At 34.7% G+C, this 21,954-nt stretch overlaps 1 protein-coding gene across 1 annotated transcript; it reads left to right on the forward strand.

Annotated features, from left to right (window-relative positions):
• The first annotated feature begins 550 nt into the window (after positions 1–550).
• LOC126978001 (putative phosphatidate phosphatase) lies at positions 551–19,561 on the forward strand. Its single transcript, XM_050826733.1, has 6 exons — positions 551–630; positions 5,294–5,445; positions 7,126–7,317; positions 11,718–11,885; positions 16,173–16,349; positions 17,243–19,561. The coding sequence occupies exons 1-6, from the start codon at positions 564–566 to the stop codon at positions 17,357–17,359; spliced, it is 873 nt and encodes a 290-aa protein (XP_050682690.1). The 5' UTR covers positions 551–563; the 3' UTR covers positions 17,360–19,561.
• Positions 19,562–21,954: the final 2,393 nt, after the last annotated feature.

Raw genomic sequence — 21,954 nt, forward strand, 5'->3', positions numbered from 1 at the left:
TTATAGTTGATTTTTTTTAATGAAAAGAAGGGACGAGACGAGCAGGAAGTTCAGCTGATGGTAATTGATACGACTGGCCCATTACAATGCATTGCCGCTCAGTATTCTTGAAAAAACCCCAAAAATTCTGAATGGCACTACAACTGCGCTCGTCACCATGGGACATGAGATGTTAAGTCTCATTTGCCCAGTAAATTCACAAGCTACGGCGCCCTTCAGACCGAAACACAATAATGCTTACTCATTACTGCTTCACGGCAGAAATAGGCGTCGTTGTGGTACCTATAACCCGGCATCCGTGCAAAGAAGCCTCCCACTGGTAAAATAATAAATTCTATAAAAATCTATTTAGAAAAAAATGATATTTATATATATTCGACGAATTGTGGGGTCATATAAGTATCTGTTATGTGTCTCCCCCCAACATTAAACAATATACATATAAGTGACCCACTTAAGCCATTTCTTCCCGTAGATAGTTTATCGACATCAGCAGATAGCAATAAATAGCACAGTAGGGGACTGCCATTCTTCAGTCAATGTGTGTACTTGAAACCAACAACATGTCACAAGAAACTGGCATCAAAATTTTACGAAAATTGGTCATTGATGGGCTATTCCTAATATTACGTAAGTATATAATATTGACACACTTTTTACACAAATTATCTTGCCCCAAATTAAGCATATATAGCATGTGTTATGGGTTGCAAGACAACGATATATTTAATACAATATACTTACTTAAACATACATAAATACATTTAAACATCCATGACTCATAAACAAACATCCATATTCATCACATAAATGCTTGCATCATCGAATGCCTACCGTGATTCGAACCCGGGAGCTCTAGCTTAGTAGGTAGGGTCGCTAACCACTAGGCTATACAGGTCGTCAAGTATTAATTCATCTTGTCAATTTTAGGGAGAGAAACACAAATAGAAATTATAATAATAATATTAATTCTTTATTTGCCTAATGTGTGTGTATAAAAGTAAACAAAAGTCACAATACCAATCAACACATTAGCCAAAAGGGCATGCATTTTACATCAGCTCAACGTCATTATCTAAGATATATAAATCCAGTGTCCTGTTGTTTGTTTCCAATGAACTCCTAAACTAATGAACGGATTTTAATGGGGACTACTTCATGGAATGCAGTTTGGCCCAACTTGAGAGATAGGAGAGTTTTTATTTCGATCTGGGACCCATAATTATTTTTATTTTCAATATATGTTTTGTATGGACATATTTTCTATGAGAGAATTTAGTGACGCCACGGTTTGACAGTTCTACTGTGAAACAATTTCATTATAACATAACAACAGGGAGCATTATTACGAAATAATTCTTGATGTTTTGAAATATTATTGGCAAATTCCTATAAAACAATATTTTTTTTAAAGAACAACGTCTGTTGGGTCAGCTTGTATAATAATAAACTTTTGACATTACAAGTACATATTTAATTGTTACATCATATTAACATCTGCATAAAATATACAATGGGTATTCAAATTTCAAAGTTAAACACAAGATTATAAAGATATAGAGATGAAAAAATAATCACAAATTCAAATTCAAATATTTTTATTCAACATAGGATATAAAATCACTTATTGAACGTCAAAATCTACCACCCATTCCAAAGAGACTGCCTCAGACCTGAGAAGAATGGGCGCAAGAAACTCAGCGGGCTTTTTTTTTAAATATAAAATATGGATTACAATGTAATATCGTACAATAAACATTTATAATTGAAGAGCCTGAGGGTGTTCGCTTTATTCCCAGTCCGTGGTATCATTAAGAAAATCGTTTATGCTATAATAACCTTTCCCACACAAACGTTTTTTAACAATTCTTTTAAATTTCGTAACACATTTGTTTTGTACATTTTCTGGGATCATATTGTAGAAGCATATACATCGCCCAACAAAAGACTTACTAACTCGACTCAACCGAGTAGTAGGCATAACAAGTTTATGTTTGTTCCTCGTGTTAACATTATGAATGTCACAGTTTCTAGAAAATTCCTCAATGTGCTTATGAACATACAAAACATTATCGAAAATGTATTGAGAAGCAACAGTCAAAATATTTATTTCTTTAAATTTTTCTCTTAATGATTCTTTCATGATGACAAATTTATAAAGTCAGATACCGCATAGTAATTGGTCTAAATTAGCCATTCATATAGCTTAGTCTTAAAGGAATTGATATTCAACATTACTACATAATAACTGTTGTTTTATTTGAATAATTCAGTAATTTTTTTAAAACCGCCATCCCAAGACATATCCAAAATAGCGCATAATTATTTCAATTGAAACCATTCCTTAACGGTTTATATGTTTACAAAAAAATCGGTATATGTCTACAGAATATGAGAAGAAAACTATTTTTTTCTTTACATATCTATTTTTAATTGACATTGCCAAAAAAAATCGCCCAAAAACCCCTAACTCTTACAGTTGGAGCCATGCTAATTGTTCAATCTAGACAAAAATTGTATGAAAAATTATTAACTGTTAACCGATACTATTTAACATGATATAGTTTTGTTATTTTTGTTAAGAATATTGTATTATGTTTGAAATAAATTAAAAATGCTTCTTATTCTGAATTAAAACAATGGCGATCTTCTACGGCAGAGATAACCTAGCTCCGCTAGATACCTCAAGGCCGTTGGCTCGGTCCCCAGCCTTAAATGTTGAAATATTTTTTGTTTCTTAAGATTATTATCAATTTTATCCTGGAAAATAAATCGAAACTCTAATGGGTTTATTAAATTAAGAAACAGATATGAAAAGATAAGCTATTCACTAATTTATAGACATTATTAATTGTATGTTGTTAATCCTTTTAAAATATTGGAAACAATTTTAATTTTCAAATAGTTCCCATTTTGGTTGACTGATATTCTATTCAAATACAATTCATTCAGATAATTTTCTTTTATTGAAAATTGGATTTTAAATTATTTATAAAACGACAAAATCTGCCACACATTCGAAAATTTATGAGTGAGAAGAACGGGCGCAAGAATCACAGCGGGATTCTTTTTTCAATAAAATTTTGTTACGATAAAATATATTAAGGAAATAGTCTGAGGGTGGTCGCTTCATTACCAACCTGTGGTATCATTAAATAAATAATTTATGTTATAACTAGCCGTTCCCTCACGCTTTGTTGTGCGAATTTTCAAAGGAAGGAACGTCCAAGAAATAAGTAGCCATCAACATTCTAGGATAAAATACGCATCGAATGTTGGTAGTATATATCTCTATAAGATAACCATTTACCACATAAACGTCTTTTAACAATGGTATTGAATTTGTTTTGTACATTTTCTGGAATCATGTTGTAGAAGTATAGATCGCCCAACAAAAGACTTACTAACTATTGACTGGTTCTCATTAATTTTTATCAATCTAATCATCAATCAATGAAATGAAATTCTAGAAACTAATTACCGTGTAGTGTTAAAAGGTGATCGTAAAATAAATATCTGATGCCACATAAACACCATGTACTTTCTATAAGAAACTTTGAAGTAAACTGCTAAAATTGTAATATAAAATCTTCCATAACTTATACGTCTAGATAGAGCCTCTTGCTGTTAGACAACCGATGAAAACAGGCCAGGTTTATTACTTTAGTTTGTACTAGCTACGTTTTACACTCGCGATTTTTATGTCTACGAGTAATTCGATTTTAAATAATGGCTCCACTTAATTTCAATTCATTCTCAACTCTTATCATATCATCATAACACTTAAAAATCTTTAGTTGAAGTCTTTTTCAACCTTGATCTACCCAATGCTGAGTAAAGGTCTCTTCTATTTTAGACCATTTTGTGTGGACCTGAGTTTTCCGAATCCAGTCCTTCCCAGCCGCTCGCATCAAATCGTCCGTCCATATTGCTGGCTGTCTCCCAACATTCCTGAACCCCTTTCGTGATCTCCACTCCAACAACTTTTTACCCCATCTTCCAACGGACCTACGACAAATATGGCCCACTTCCACTTCCTAGAGGTTTATGCTTTGTCAGTGAGTCCCGTTTTCTTGCGGATTTCGGTGTTCCGAACGTGATCGCGTAGAGAAATCCCCAACACAGCTCTTTCCATAGCCCTTTGGGAGACTTGTGGTCGGTGGACAAGCTGCCGAGTCAGCGTCCAAGTCTCGGCTCCATTAACCATTACGGGTAGGAAGCACTGTTCGAATGTACGGCGCTTGTAGTTGAAGTGCTCGGTATTATTATAAATTTTTTGACCATTGTCAGTCGATACAGCTGACCCAGCTTCATTTGAAGTAGCCCTGAAACGCGTCCAAGCAAATGGTATGCGGATTCCTTCAATGATGGGGAGATATATGGACACTCAAGATACTTGAAAAATAACTTAAAATGTGTTTTATACGATAAGAAAGTAAACAAAATTGAATGGCGTCTAATAATATTTATATAAATAAAACTATTATTTGGGCCGAGACCGAATTTGGGATCATTTTTCAAATCCAAGATGGCCGACGCGCAAAATTTTTACTCGATCTAGGTCCCTAGATCAAGTAAAACTGGATAGAGTTTAGATTCGAGTAAACTTCCGTTCAGTTGATAATCGTGCGAGTCTGTACCTTTACTGGACAGTGCTTCTTTACCTCATCAAATTAAGAAAACATTCTTGAATTGCAAACACAAACATACAGACTCAAAAAAAATTTGCATGGATCCAAATACCACAATTTTTTATAGTAGAAGAGGACAAATGAGCTAAATATTCACCAGTGGGAAGGCCTTACACAAGATGCCGGCTAAATTATGGGTACACTATTTCTGCCGTGAAGCAGTAATGTGTTAGCATTATTGTGTTTAGATCTGAAGGGCACCGTAGCTAGTGAAATTACTGGGAAAATGAGACGAGCGCAATTGTAGTGCCGCTCAGAATTTTTTGGTTTTATCAAGAATCCTGAGTGGCACTGCATTGTAATGGGCGTGGGGTATAAATTACCATCAGCTGAACGTCCTGCTCGTCTCGTCCCTTATTATAATAAAAATGGGGTTTACCCAATGGTATGGGATTAGCGCGGCCCGTACTTGCTTGTAACACCAGGGGGGTTACACTGGGAAATCACAAGAGCGTTGTCGTCGTGATGTCGAATAAAAAAAGGGTTCAATTCGAAAACCGAAATGACATTGGTATGCGGCGGGTGAGGATCAAACCAGAGGCAACGGCTCAACCTATTGGACCACCGAGTATTGCAATTAATATGTCATGTTTTTGTTTCAGTAATATCTGTTATAATTATAACAAGCAACTTATGGGTGCCGTATGAGCGAGGGTTTTTCTGCGGAGACCAGAGTCTAATGTTTCCTTACAGAGAAGACACAGTGACAGTGACAATGTTGCGAGGGTTTGGGCTGGGATTGCCTGTACTAGCGGTGAGTAAATTACAAACACACATACACACGCCTTGTTCCTTTCAGGATAGGCAGATTCAAATTCAAATATTTTTATCCAAATAGGATGTGACATCACTTATTGAAAGTCAAAAGCTACCCATTACAAAAAGAATGCCTCAGACCTGAGAAGAATGGGCGCAACAAACTCAGCGGGCTGTTCTTATCATAAAAAAATATGTTAACAAAGTAATATTGTACAATTAAACTTATTATTTAATAGTCTGAGGGCAGTACCGGCGGTACGGCACCATTTCCAATCTGTATCCATCTGGCATCATTAGGAAAGTCATTTATGTTATAGTAACCCTTACCACACAAACGTCTTTTAACAATTCTTTTGAATATCGTAATATTTTTGTTTTGAACATTTTCTGGGATCTTGATATAAAAGCATATACATCGCCCCACAAAAGACTGACTAACTCGACTCAGACGAGTAGTAGGCATTATAAATTTATGTCTGTTCATGGTGTTAACATCATGGTTATGACAGTTTCTAGCAAATTCGAGACAGTAGAATGCCACTTGCTTCTATCCTTACAAACCTCACACGCTTCTTCTACATTCATTATTCTTTTCATAGATGCTCGCCGGACCTCGGACCTTTTTTTCGCAAAACGATGAAGGTTCTACGAGGTCTCCCGCGACCGACAAAATGGTCACAAAGTAACAAGACAAAATGGTCTTGTCACTTTATAAAATTAAATAACTGAAATAAAGTCTGCTTTGTCCAACCTTTTTTTATGATGGTCACCCCATCGATATCGAAAGTATAGCAATGAACGTGTTGCCAATTTGCCCAAGGCATATTTGATAACATCGGCGCTTGGGAACGGACGACACCGTTTGTAAAACACGATTTGCCTGCATATATACATAATATAAAGCATACACTTATTTGTGTCGCGTATTCGGATTTACAAATTGTTACGTGATCACGTGGATATAAATTATATACGAACAGATTGAAGGAAAAAGACATTTATATTAATAACAATCATCATAGCGTCCGGTACTTAGATGGCTTAGTGAGAATATTCTAGAAGTTCTATTTCCGTGGCTCATGTCTAACCAGTATATTTAACGTGAAAATCATTGTTATTGAATTGTATTTCACTTCCTTCCAATATCAACAACACTATGGAATAAAATGTGGAATTCTCAGGTTGATGTGACGGAATATGTTGAAAATCCGGTCAGTTGGCCAATCACTACCTATATGATTCGTAAATACTTTTGTAATCATCAATTTCGTGTGACGTAATTAATGGATACACATGTCAGAAGTGAAACCTGGATTGTGCATGAACCTCTAAACTGCATATGAAGTCCTGGTACAATTGCTTGGATGACTCAATAGGATTTCAATCGCTATGGACATTACTATCACCGCTACCATATTTATGTTCTCCTGGTTGTCTCCGGTGTTTATGTAGTGATACGTCGTACATAAGACTATCTCTTCTTCAACTATGATCGCCTGGTACCAAAATACTATGTAATGCTTTCTATCTCATTTTCTCCCACGTTAAATCTTATGAATTTATGTGTCTGTCTCTTACTGTCGCTTTTTCGTTTCATCGACTTCCAATCACAACGATGCTAAAGAAATTTTCACTTCAAAAAATAAAATACCTGACAGTAACATTTTTCCCACAGTTTCTGATCTGCGAATGGGTGTATCTTCGTAAGGAAGGAAGCAAGATCTGTCTGATAAACGTGTCCGTTCCTGTATGGCTGGTAGGATTCTACTGCGTGCTGACTTCCTTCGCATTTGGTGCCTGCTTCATTGAAATTACAACCAACATTGCCAAAAATGTTATTGGAAGACTACGACCACATTTCTTTGATGTAAGTAATATATCTTAAGAGTTACATCTATTTATAGAAATAAACCTACCTTTATTTAATTCGCGCCTCAACAGGGCAACTGGCAAGCCAAGCGCTGGCAGCTATTTCGGTCAACGGATCAGCCTAGCTTCTTTAATTCTGCCAGTATTCTTGGTACGCTACCCCGTAACAATTGTTTAAATTTAATGTAATCATAGAATTGGAAATATAGTTATAAAATATATTTATAGAAATTAAATTTGAAACCAAAAATTTATAAAAGATGCGGGAATCGCACCCGCGACCTCTCCAGTTCCATCCGAACGCTCTTACCACTATGCCAACCGTTCGAGTGACACATAATAATAATAATATTGAGACACTTTTTACACAAATTATCTTGCCCCAAATTAGGCATAAGTATATATAGTCTGTGTTATGGGTTGCTAGACAATCATATATTTAATACAATATACTTACTTAAACATACATAAATACATATAAACATACATAAATACCTATAATTTTTTTTAAGTTCCATTCCTTTCTATATTTCCCTTTTTCGAGCCAGTTACTTCTGCCAATCTCATTGGTCCACCTTTTATGCGGTGTGCCCTCATATCTCTTTCTTGCAGGTCCCTTCCATATTGTGGTCTGAATGATCCATCTAGCGTCTGTTAGTCGGGAAATGTGTCCGGCCCATTTCCACTTTAGTTGTAGTGCTTGGCTTAAGGCATCAGTTAGTTTTGTTTTCTTCCTTATCTTCTGGCTGTGTACATTATTAATTTTCCTTAAATTAAGCATGCTTCTTTCCATTCCGCGCTGAACTGAGGGATATCACTTTAAAAATAACACATTGTTTACATCAATTTATTTAAGAGTTAATAAAGCATCGGCCGATTACAGTAGATAATATGCTGTGATAGATTATACAATCTGTATATCGCACGTTTGCTCATATTTTTTTATGATAATAAGGAACGATACAAGTAGGACATTCAACTTATGGTAATTGATAAGACCTGCCCATTACAATGCAGTGCCGCTCAGGATTCTTGAAAAAATACAAAAATTCTGAGCGCCACTACAATTGCGCTCGTCATCTTGAGACAAAAAGGCGCATTTGCCTAGTTATTTCATTAGCTACGGCGCCCTTCAGAACACATTACTGCTTCACGGCAGAAATAGGCGCCGTTGTGATACTATAGCCGGCATCCTGTGCAAAGGAGCCTCCCACTGAGAAAATTATCCTATCTTAAAACGTATTCCTAATGTTATCAAAAATAAAATTATCTATGAAAAAGTTACTTTTACAAAGAAAACAAATATAGAAAATTATAAACAGGAATTGCGTGTTTTATTTGTAATTAATATTATTGACTTATAAATAATCATAGTAATATGAGAATCTATCTTCTGGTATATCACGCGATCAATAACAAAGTTATCCACATAGATATCATGTTTCCTTATTCATTAAGATATTTTAATAATCTTATGAATTCCTCTATCGATAATAAATCCACATTATTACGTTTCATATAGTTGTAAGATATTGGAACGAAGTTTCTTATGGGACGATCCTAACCTAACCGGGAAAAAACGTCCGGAACATAAGATTATTATTATTTATATATAAATAATTGACAAGTAACAATAATTATTGACATTTGACATATTTCTGACATATTACATTGATTGTTTATTTTATTTATTTAGAGCATTGGTGACAAGGCCAAACCAAACCAAAATACAATAAACGAATATTTAAATCATATTTAAATAGGTTTATAACTGAAAAATTACATTGACATAAAAACAAAACATGTACATTAAGTAAGTATACCTTTTTAATGTTATTGAAGATAAATTTATTTGACTACTAGCTGCCCCGACAGACGTTGTTCTGTAGATAGTAAAAAAACAACTGTTTTATATTTCAAAACATCAAAAATTATTTCGTAAATATGCTCCCTGTTGTTAGAATGAAATTGTTTCACAGCGGAACTGTCAAACCGTGCGTCACTAAATTCTCTCATAGAAAATATGTCCATACAAAACAAATATTGAAAATAAAAATATTTATGGGTCCCAAATCGAAATAAAAACTACCCTATCTCTCAAGTTGGACCAAACTGCACTCCATGAAGTAATCACCATTAAAATCCGTTCATTAGTTTAGGAGTCCATTGAGGACAAACATTGTGACACGAGATTTATATATATTAAGATTAAGTTGCGCGCTCACAACGACATCTAAAAATATAAGTTTTCAGAAATTTTCCGACGTTTGTGACATTAATTATTTTTTTTTAGTTTCTTCGTCCATTATCCAGTACAGGCAAAGGGTTCAAGCCAATACAGCCGTATTAGTTAATATTATATATAATTTATTTCACGATTTTTACAATATTGTTCTTTCTACAAACGTAGAATAGCATGAGGAACGAATAATTTTAAGGATTTGTTTTGTTACGAAAAAGAAGGTTAACTTCTTGCGTGCATACATAAGTGTCTATGTCGTAATAGACAATATGGCCAACCAAATCGGCTAACCGCATAGCACTATCACCGGCCTATACCGTTTAAACACTTAGTAAATCAGGTCGTAAAAGGGCTTTGACATGAGGAGAAGAACTGATAAGAAACTCCCAGCCTTTCTTTTAAATCATACAATAACGAAATTGTTATAATAATATATACTAAAAAATTTAAGGTGGCCCGCGCAGAACAAGTCAAGAACCATTATTTTATTATCAATATTGATTATTTTTTTATGTATTTCTTAAATTTGTGCTCATTGAGTCCTTGTATTATTCTATCTGATATTTTATTGTAAAATTGAGTAGCAAGACCTATGAAGGAGCCCTTAACCGTATCGAACCTAATAACCGCACGTACAGTTTATTTTTTCTCCTTGAACCAAATGAGAATGTACTACAGAGATTTTCAGTATCTCAGCAAATTTAAGTTAAAGTTTATATGTCATAGTTCACGCAATATCACGCCACACGCGTAGATATAATATTTTATTTCCCCACCAATAATAAGATTGTCAATAATCGTTTGTTTTGATGTATTAGCCATTTAATTACCAATTAGGTATTTGACCCGGAATTTTTAAATATATTTTTTATAATTCAAGAGAAAAATAATGATGTACACTGAAAATAAAATGAAATACAATTTCTACCGTGAAGCAGTAATGTGTAAACATTCACTGCTGTTTCGGTTTGATTGGCGCCGTAGCTAGTAAATTACTGGGCAAATGAGACTTAACATCTTATGTCTCAAGGTGACGAGCGCAATTGTAGTGCCGCTCAGAATTTTTGGGTTTTTCATTAATCCTGAGCGGCACTGCATTGTAATGGGTAGGGCGTATCAATTACCATCAGCTGAACGTCCTGCTCGTCTGTCCCTTATTTTCATAAATCAAATTCAAAAATCTTATGGCGTAAGGTTCCTATATCGCAAACAATTTTTTTTTTTTTTTATGGAATAGGAGGACAAACGAGCGTACGGGTCACCTGTTGTTAAGTGATCACCGCCGCCCACAATCTCTTGCAACACCAGAGGAATCACAGGAGCGTTGCCGGCCGTTGTATAGAGCTACTATGGCAAAACTAATATATGGCATCATATTTTACCATAGCTATCTCTGTCTATAAATGTGTTGTCTTATAAATATTAAAACCCTTTTAAATTTTCTTCTTATTTGATCAATTGAATTAATTTTTATATATTTTATTTCTTATTATATCTCCTTTTAAGAGTTGGGGGTATGTATATTAATTGTTTGTGACCGACTCATTTGGGCGCTTATTTGACCCACTTTAAACGAGTCGTCTCGAACCATCGCACTATCTTTGAGAATTCATTGTTTACCTTTTCATCAATGACAACGTCGCTTCACTTTAAAAATAAGTGAAATATCATCAAATTCAAATTCAAAATCCCTTTGTAGGTCACGGAAATCAGCAAACAATACAACTACGTGGCTATCATCTACCACAAACGGTATCTCTCTAATATATATAAGAAACAAAAAAGGACCGAGAATAGAACCTTGCGGAACACTTTAAGATGCAGAAGTCAAATTGTTGCGATTTATATGAACATATTTTATAATTTAAAATAAGTTGTTATTTTAAACTGATATCCCTCACTTATAACAAATAATTATGAACGATGCGGGTCTCGAACCAGCGCCTCTCGGGTGCAGTCCGAGCACTTAATCCGCTGATCGTAAATCTTAGTATATCTTGTGCTACTGCAACTCTCAGACTGTGGCTCCATCCACAAGAAGAGCAACAGCCCCACATCTTTCATAAATTTTGATTACAAATTTAATTTGTATATGTAATTTTGATTTGATTTAAGCTTCCTAAAAAATACGATCTAAACTTTTTAATTTTCTACAGATATGCCAACCTTCAATAGATTGCAGTCTCTTGGAGTGGCAAAACAGATACATTCTTCCTCAAGAGTATGTCTGCCAGGGAACGAGATTGGACAGGTTCAAAGATATGCACATGTCGTTCATCAGCGGTCACTCCTCGTGGTCAACCTTCACCATGGTCTACTTAGCGGTAAATAAGTATTCATTTAAAAGGTTTCTGACATTTGAAAGTAAAAAGGACCTCCCACTATTTCTTTATTTGGTACAAATGACGACCAATTTTATTTCAATTTTATCAAAATCAATTCTCAGTTTATGATGTAAGTCCATCGATTATTCTACCTATACTTATTAGTTATAATTATTAGATATAAACTCCATCACGCGCGCCGTTCCTAATTACCAGTAACAATTTGTTTATAATCAGTACCTGGATGAAATACCTTTGCTCGTTGTTTTTTTTTGATAAATTGTGTGTTTTAGATATTATATTTAAACACTAATAATAACCATAGTACTGATAATTATAGAGACCGGGTTATATGCTACAAAATATGCCCAAAATATGCAAGTAAAATAGCTAAAATATGCACAAAAATCTATAAAAAGTACCTAAATATGCATACAATTAAACAGGAAAAAAAATAAAAAGTCATATTTTTATTTTTTATTTTTTTTTTTTCTTAAATATGCAACTTCCTCTGAAAAAGTACTAAATATGCAAAAGCATATGCAATATGCATTTTAATATAAACCGGTGTCTACTGATAAAATATGAATATTATTTTTCTTAACAACGCCATCTGCTGAAGTGGTATTGTAGCTTTAGTGTTATTGTGTCGTTAAAGCTCTTGCTCTCAAAAATAAAATAGTATTATTATTCGCCAATAGATGTCGGAAAGGGGGCGTCCATAAATTACGTGAGGTGTTTCTTTGAATTTTCTGTATAAATTATACTTAAATCGTAACTACTTTGATTAAAAAAAGAATATCTACTCTAATTCAGTCCATGGAGAATCATGCGCGGTCTCAAGAGAGACTATTGGAACCAACTAGTTCATATGATTAAATGGATCAAAATAGTATCTTTTTTTGTTTCAATCAGAAAAAAATTGCTTGATATTTGCCGATACTCCCCCTCTCTCCAACGTAAGATTAGACGAGATTGGACTCGACCCCCTCCCCCCCCTTAAACATCTCACGTAATTTATGGACGCCCCCAAAGAGTCATAAGAGAAATAAAATAGTCATAATAAATCATAATAAAAGAATTATAAATAAAATGAATCCTAGCTAGATCGATTTATCAAGAATTGCTCGTTTAAAGATATAAGATTAGGGGCTGGCCCAAGTAATCATTATAGCCCTCTACTATTTGAGGTCCAATATTCGCTATTACAACTAAAAATTACAATAATTTAACGAGTGTAATAATCTAGTTTAATACTTTAATAGATTTAAAAAATCTATACATATAAACAAAATTGTAGTGTCTGTTTGAAATATATAGATTATAAAAAATATAATTAACATTTTTTACAATTTTTGTCTGCCTGTCTGTCTGCATGTTAGTTCCGGCTAATCTCTAAAATGTCTGGACCGATTTTGACGGGACATTTATTGGCAGGTAGCTGATGTAATAACTTAGCTACGTTTATTTTAGAAAAAAAAAGTAATGCTGCATGTCCAAGAAAAGGTATAACTCTAAAAATAATTTATATGGCAAAACAACGTTAGCCGGGTCAGCTAGTAATAAATAAAATAAATAAATATACTTACCATAAAGATGTTACCTTTTCACACAGGTTGTACTAAAATATACAGACCCATGAAGTAATCAGTTTAACATTGTAGGTAATTCTATAAACATTTAACACGTCAGTAGTAAATGATATGAAAATATCACACTTAGATAATTTATACGTCTAAAAAGACTATGACAGCTGTGAAAACGTCGAAAAAAAATTGAGGTCAACAGTTAACCTCTATTTTGAGCTATGCACGTACCCTAACACAAAGTGTCTTACAAATCGCGTGTGTAAGACGTAGCTTGTCACGCACACTAAACTAATATTCCTGGCCTGTTTTTATCGGTTGCCTAACAACAAGAGATTCTATCTAGACGTATAAATTATCTGAGACTTTATACTGATAACTGCCCCAATTAACTTTGTCATGAAATTAAACCAATAGCAATTTCACACAGCACAAGTAATGGTAGATGCCAAAATTATTAATATATCATCTATATATTATATATATAAGAGATTTCCACGTATATCACTCATCACGATATCTCTGGAACCACTAGAGCTAAAGACTTGAAATTTGTTAGGAATATTCCTTTCGCCGAATAGAGGTCAGCTAAGAACGGATTTTGCGAAATTCCACCCGCAAGAGTTTTTTTTTAATATGAACAGAACAACGTCTGTCGGCAGCTAGTAGTAGAATATTTAGCATCCGGTACAGACTATATTAAATATTTTATATTTGATGCCTGCAACAATATTTATAGCAAAACATAGATTCTACTGAGTTTCTTAAAGGGATCAATAAGGTCAATTTGCATGTCTTTTTTATTAGAAAAATTGACATGACGAGGAATAGGCGATACTATAGTAAGTGATACGCCCTGCCAAGTGTATCCGACCACAGAATACTGGATCCCCGACGAAAAGCATTATGTGGTCTGCTCTTTGCAGAGTGGTAGAATGTAAGCCGGCTTGTACATAGGCTGCACTAAAAGTACCGGGAATGGAATATTTCTACTGTTCCTGTCATATTAAAATATTTTTAATTGAAAACTCCGTGGTTTTAAAAATCGAATACCATTTATTTATTTAAAAAAAGATTCTCGGTCTTGTCACAAGGTCTTGTCAAACTAGTTTAGTCGTTGAGAAAATGAAATTGACTCGAGAAAATTCTAGAGCGATGAATTATTATGACTTTCGAAGTGGTTTAACACAAAAACAGTGTGTTGACCGGATGATTTCTGCATTTGGTGATGAAGCCCCATCCAAAACCACAATTTATCGCTGCTTTGCTGAATTTCAACGTGGACGTGTCAAGCTCAGTGATGATCCCCGTCAAGGTCGTCCAAAAACTGGTGGTGACTGCACCAAAGAAAACGTTGATGCTGTACGTTAGCTGGTTGAAGAAGATCGACATGTGACATACCGCGAAATTCAGGCAACTTTAGACATTGGCATGAGTCAAATACAAATAATCTTGCATGAATAATTAGGTGTAAAAAAGTTGTTTTCCCGATGGATACCGCATTTGCTCTGTGAAGAGAAAAAAGCGGCTCGCGTTATCAGAACTCTCGAAAGATTCCACGCAGGATCCTCAAATGCTATATACAACATCGTATCAGGTGACGAATCCTGGATATACGCTTACGAACCCGAAACAAAAAACCAGTCACGAGTTTGGGTGTTCGAAAATGAGTTAAAGCCAACAAAAATTAATCGTTCACGGAGTGTTGCAAAAAAAATGGTGGCCACATTTGTCACCAAAATCGGCCATGTTGAGACTATTCCTCTTGAGCGACAAAGAACGGTTAATGCAGAATGGTATGCTAGCATTTGTTTGCCACAGGTCGTTTCTGAACTCCGTAAAGAGAACTGCAACCGCCGCATCATCCTCCATCACGACAATGCGAGTTCTCACACCGCGCACAGAACAAAAGAGTTTTTAAAGCACGAAAACATAGAATTATTAGACCATCCGCCGTACGGGCTGTACGGCGGATGGTCTACCTAACCGACGGAAGCCCTAATGATTTCTATACTTTCCCTAAAATAAAGAATAAATTGCGTGGTCAGAGATTTTCATCACCTGTAGAAGCTGTGGACGCCTACAAAACGGCCATTTTGGAGACCCTTACTTCCGAATGGAATGGTTGCTTCAATGATTGGTTCCATCGTATGGAAAAATGTGTCAAATTTCGCGTAGAATACTTCGAAAAGCAATAAATATTTTTTTAAATAGTAATGTTGTGTCACTTCCTTGATTCCCGAAATTTTCAGTGCCGCCCTCGTAGTATTGCCTATCTCTGTTTCTTCGAAGCCAGTTTGGCATTGCCTTCTAGATAATCACGAAATGACATTATACAGACCTACCAAATATATCGGCACTTCTGCCATCTTGCAACCCTTTAGCGGATTTGCGAATGGAACAGAATAATATAAAAATTGGGATACCTAAATAGTTGTAGATCGTAGAAGGGCGAAAATTTGAAGTTGTATGTGTTTTTCAATGCTGAATCATAATAAAATAAAAATAAAATTGTCAAAAAATATATGTAGGGGTGGCTCACCCTTATCATTTAATGGTAATACGAATACCGATACGCACACAAAATTTCATACAAATCGGTTCAGCCGCTTCGGTCGGAAGAGTTTGGTAAAATACACCGGAACACGAGCATTTTATATATTAGAAGAATAACTAAATTTTTATTTTTAACCCTTCGCAGCTGTACCTTGAGAAACGCATGAGTTGGAGTGGCACTCGCGTCGTTCGTCACACGTTGCAGTTCATCGCTGTTATGCTGAGCTGGTTCACGATGCTGTCCAGGGTTTCAGACTTCAAGCACCACTGGAGCGATGTACTGGCTGGACACCTGATGGGACTGGCATTCGCTGTGCTCGTGGTAAGAGTTGCGCTAATTCTTATATTAATTCAAAAAACGCTTAAAAATCTTCTCGTTTGTATATATGAGTATTTATAATTTATCTATGAACAACTATCCCGAATATATTGACACACTTTTTACACAAATTATCTTGCCCCAAGTTAAGCATATATAGCCTGTGTTATGGGTTACAAGACAATGATATATTTAATACAATATACTTACTTAAACATACATAAATACATTTTAAACATCCATGACTCTGAAACAAACATCAACAAACAACGAATGGGTATGGTATCATGGGTTCGAATCCCGGTAGGTGCAAACATTTATAATATGGTGAATATGGATGTTTGTTTCCGCGTTATGGATGTTTATATCTATTTATGTATGTTTAAGTAAGTATAGTGTATTAAGTATATCGTTGTATTGTACCCATAATACAGGCTATACCGAATTTGGGTCAAGATAATTTGTGTAAAAGTGTGTTAGTATTATTATTATTATTATTTATAAATACAAATTAAACCTAACCTCCTTAAAGTTAGGTTTAATTGACAAAGATATCATAAAAAGGAAAGAGCAACGAATTACTTTTAATGAGACGTGTTACATACAACACGTTCCTGACATAATAACTTTAAGTGAGGTTAGGTTATTGCCACCTAGTAAGCTTTTAAAGTCACAAATGAACTTAGAAAGCTTATGCTATAAATTTAGCAGCAGACTTTGACTGATTTTTACGTTCTCATTAATTTTGAGGTTAGAATTTACGAAAATTATGACCTCAAAATGAAGGAATCATTATTACATTTAAAGGAGCTCCCCTTAGAAGGATCGACCTTCAGGGTCATAGCAGGGTCTTATTCATGTCCAAGTATATAAAATGTACACTATTTCTTTTTCAGTGGACATGGGGAACAGATTTACTTGAACCGAAGCCGAAACACACCCCGCTACCGACGTCGCCACATAATCATGAAATCACTTGGATACCCAACCAGCAAACGTCCGAACCGGCGTGATTGCTATTAAAATTATGTAGGAGTTATAAATTTCATTTAAATGAACCTTTCATTGAATTGATTGTTTCAAACAGTCGGAGAAGCAGTATTCGTTTTTTTAATTGTTTCTTATTATAACGTTGTTTTTCAATTTTTGACCGACACCGAGGCTTTTGACAGCCTGGATATAAAAGGCATAAAAGGCATTTATTTTTTCAAAATTGATTCCTTTAGAATTCTTTTTGATGTCATTTCTAATAACTACTAGATACTACTACCGCTTCGGAAACAAATGGCGCTCTGAGAGAGAAGAAGCGGCGCAAGAAAATCTCCCAGCATTATTTTTTTTGCGCTCTTTTCAATAAAAATATACAATATTGTACAGTCATTTCTATCGCTATAAAATAATCACAATCTAGTCCCAGGCTGTCCGAGTATTTAGATATTCAGCAGTGGAGTAATAGGATTTACGACTGAGCCATGTTTTTATAAAACATTTAATTTTTTTTATAGATAATGCCTGAACAGTGGCTGGGACTTTATCATAGAAGTGTATACATTTACCCTTAAAGCTATTATGTATCTTATGAAGCCTACTAGAATTAGTTACAAGCAATCCCTTATTTCTAGTATTATAATAATGAAAATCACTATTAAGAGCAAAAAGGTGACGAGTTTTGTGAACGTATATTAAATTTAAATAAATGTACTGACAATGAACAGTCATAATATTTATTTCTTTAAATTTTTCTTTGAATCCTCTTTCAAAAGTAATAAGAATAAAGTATGCCTTACTTACGGAATGGAAAACAATTTATCTGTAACTTAATAAACTAACTCATTATAGTACCTTCAACAAATTTTAATTCTACTCAAAAAGAAGGCAAGGCTTATGGCTAAGCTTTCAAGCAATGCATTTCGCTGAAACATTATGCAGAAGTACGGAAAGTGATTGAATATGTAAAATTGGTATACCGGGTCATAACGCTATCGGCCGTTCCCAATATACTATATACAGATAGAGATAAATTACTACCTTCTACTGTCAGTAATTAGCTGTCAATAATCTGAAGCCGTCCACACGATAAGTAATTCTTATCGCCTTATATCGGAACGCGTGAATTGCAATTTCCATACAAACTTCTATCGCTCTATCGTATAGCTTATACGTCGTCCCATTGACAGACAGCGTATACGAGAAGGTGAGTTACCGTCGATAACAGGGACAGAAAAGTCAACCATAGTTACGATTTTTTTTCTCAAGTAGGCCACAACCGGAGATAGACTGAATATCAGGAATGGCCGTTAGTCGAGAGGGTATTGTCAATCATACATCATAGTCAACATGCGTTGTGAAAAAGACAAGTTTAAAAACGATATTATATAAGTATTTGTGGCCATATATGATTATTTAAGGGAGAAAAAATTATGTAACTAGTATCCCCCCTCACCGCACACACACTAGCATAACGGTGCTTCACTTGCTAATATCACGGCGCGGAGTCCTTCTTTTTTTACTCGTCCGTGTCTATAACATAGACATGAGTAACCAATGACAGATACTGAAGGAAATTGGTGGGGTTGAAAAGTATAGTAAAAATTAATATGTTTGTTATATATTTTACTAACTAGTTTTATTTTTATGAAAATAAGGGACAAGACGACCAGGACGTTGAGCTGATGGTAATTGATACGCCCTGCCAATTACAATGCAGTGCCACTCAGGATTTTTGAAAAACCCCAAAAATTCTGAATGGCACTACAACTGCGCTCGTCACCTTGAGACATAAGATGTTCAGTCTCATTTGCCCAGTAATTTCACTAGCTACGGCGCCCTTTAGACCCTTTAGACACAGTAAAGCTTACACATTACTGCTTCACGGCAGAAATAGGCACCGTTGTGGTACCCATAATCTAGCCGGCATCCTGTGCAAAGGAGCCTCTCACTGGTAACTACTAACTAGTTTTCAACTCGTATAATATGATTCAAATACTTTAATAATATATATGATATGACTATTTTGATTACTCATCAATAAGGCTACTGGAAGCCCAAGCGCTGGCAGCTATCTCGGTCAACGGATCAGCCTATCTATCCAACGCGGAAATACTGCCAGTATTTTTGCTACGCTAGACACATAATGATAGTTTTAATTTTATGTAGTATAGTATTGTAAATATAATTATAAGATTTGTTTAGTTTGAATAAATATTTTTTTTTGATTACTTGAATTTCATTTCATCTATTTTGACCACATATATTTAACTGTTGCAACTGCATCCTGTCCTGTAATTGTCACATATACGCAGATGATAATTGATATACAATCTATTTCTAAAATATAAAATTCTCGTGTCATGGTGTTAAACTTTGAACTCCTCCGAAACGGCTTGACCGATTCTCATGAAATTTTGAGTGCATATTGGGTAGGTATGAGAATCGGACAACATCTATTTTTCATCCCCCTAAATATTAAGGGTGGTCCACGACAATTTTTTTTTAATTTTTTTGACATTTTGTTTTAAATTTGTTTGATTATGAGTCAGCATTAAAAAGTACATACAACTTCAAATTTTCACCCATCTACGATCACCAGTTACTTTTGTATCGCGATTTTTATATCGGCAATACAACGTTTGCTGGGTCAGCTAGTAATTATATAATGTTTGATTTAAGCCAAAAAATACACATTCAGATAACGTACCTATCGTATGAGATGATCAGAATCGAATTGCTTAGTCCTAAATTCGAGTAAAACAAAATACATGATACTTTTTACCGAATGGCAAATAAAGGCGATAATACAATACGACCCTGAGATATAACCATATTACCAGTGGGAGGCTCCTTTGCACGGATGCCGGCTAGATTATGCGTACCATAACGGCGCCTATTTCTGCCGTGAAGCAGTAATGTGTAAGCTTTATCATGTTTCGGCTTGAAGGCCGCCGTAGCTAGTGAAATTACTGGGCAGATGAGACTTAACATCGTGTGTCTCAAGGTGACAAGCGCAATTGTAGTGCTGCTCAGAATTTTTGAGTTTCACAAGAAGCCTTAGTGGTACGGCATTGTAATGGGCAGGGCGTACCAATTACCATCAACTGAACGTCCTGTTCGTCTCGTCCCTTACTGCCATAAAAAAAAACGGAGAGCCTACGACGAATTACCGAGGCGCGTAATCCGAGGGTTCTAATAGACGAATGACTACGTTTCAAAAGACTCATTCTAAATATTTATCAGAATTGCTTTTACCGTTTAAAGATTCTTTATCGCATAAAAGATTTTATTTTACCTGTAGTGCGCATTAAGCTATGAAGGAATATCATCTCTTATGGGAGAAAAGTTGAAAAAGTGTCCAGATTATGCTGTTAATAATAGTTCCAAAACCTTCCACAATGGCGCTGGTGTAGGCACATGGTATGGTATGAAGTATGGTGAATGTAGCAATTATTGTAAATGAATTGAAGTATGCCGAGTTAAAAAAATAATATTACTGTCGACCTAAAGTAGTTAATTATTGAAAATTTCTACAAACTACGATGTACAAAATAATGTAGTGAATATAACCTTATAGAATTATTATAGGGAAACGAGCATCTAGAGTGATTTAGTACTTGTTCTCTGTACGCATACTTTTTAATCTACGTCATTCCTTTAGTCTTTGTCAGAGTATAGACAATGCATACTTTACAGAATCTGTTCTCTCTTTGCCCTTCACCGTAATGGAAGCTACACGAAGATCACGAAACTCTTGTTAAATAAGTTATAATTAAAAATAGATCTTGTATAAAAACAGTTTACTAATTTCAATCCTAACAATTTAATACTAGCTGACGCGGCAAACGTTGTTTTGCCATATAAATTATTGTTAGAGTTAGACCGTTTGTTGGACATTGCAATATTATTATATTTTTCTAAAATATAATATTTTTTCTAAAATAAGCTAGGCTAAGTTACTACTTATTACATCAGCTACCTGCCAATAAAACTCCCGTCAAAATCGGAGGAGGATTTCAGAGATTAGCCAGAACAAACACAGATAGACAGACAGACAAAAATTTAAAAAAATGTTATTTTGGTGTATGTTTCATATATACATTTATATGGATATATATTCATATAAATGTAGTAAAAAACGGTTATTTCAATATTACAAACAGACACTCCAATTTTATTTATATATATAGATTTGGCGCATCTTTAAGATTTATCCTGATGCTACCTATAATGGCGGCACCATAAATTAATGCATTTTGATGGACACTTTTTATAAACACAGTCGATTCTCCTTACCTCTACCCTTCATAGCTATACGAAGCCCTGGTCTTATTCAGTAATAGACACTTTCTTACACATACTAAGAATTTAATATAGATATCTTAATATATATAATATATAAATTATTATAAAGCTGCAGTGTTTGTTTGTTTGAACGCGCTAATCTCTGGTACCACTGGTCCGATTTGAATGATTCTTTCAGTGTTGGGTAGTCCATTTATCGAGGAAGACTATAGGCTATGTTTTTTTTTTCAAAATTAGGGATCCGTAATAAAATTGCTATTTTGTAACACAAGGTGTAAAATCGAAAACCTATTTTTGTGCGCTGCAAAAACTA

This window comes from Leptidea sinapis, chromosome 46, assembly GCF_905404315.1.
Source record: "Leptidea sinapis chromosome 46, ilLepSina1.1, whole genome shotgun sequence".
Taxonomy (NCBI): Eukaryota; Metazoa; Arthropoda; class Insecta; order Lepidoptera; family Pieridae; genus Leptidea; species Leptidea sinapis.

Excerpts from the sequence above, each read along its gene's own strand:
- LOC126978001 (XM_050826733.1), top strand. The coding sequence starts at position 564 with ATGTCACAAGAAACTGGCATCAAAATTTTACGAAAATTGGTCATTGAT. Across the intron at positions 5,446-7,125 it reads TGGGATTGCCTGTACTAGCG|TTTCTGATCTGCGAATGGGT; the intron begins GTGAGTAAATTA and ends TTTTTCCCACAG. Across the intron at positions 11,886-16,172 it reads TCACCATGGTCTACTTAGCG|CTGTACCTTGAGAAACGCAT; the intron begins GTAAATAAGTAT and ends AACCCTTCGCAG.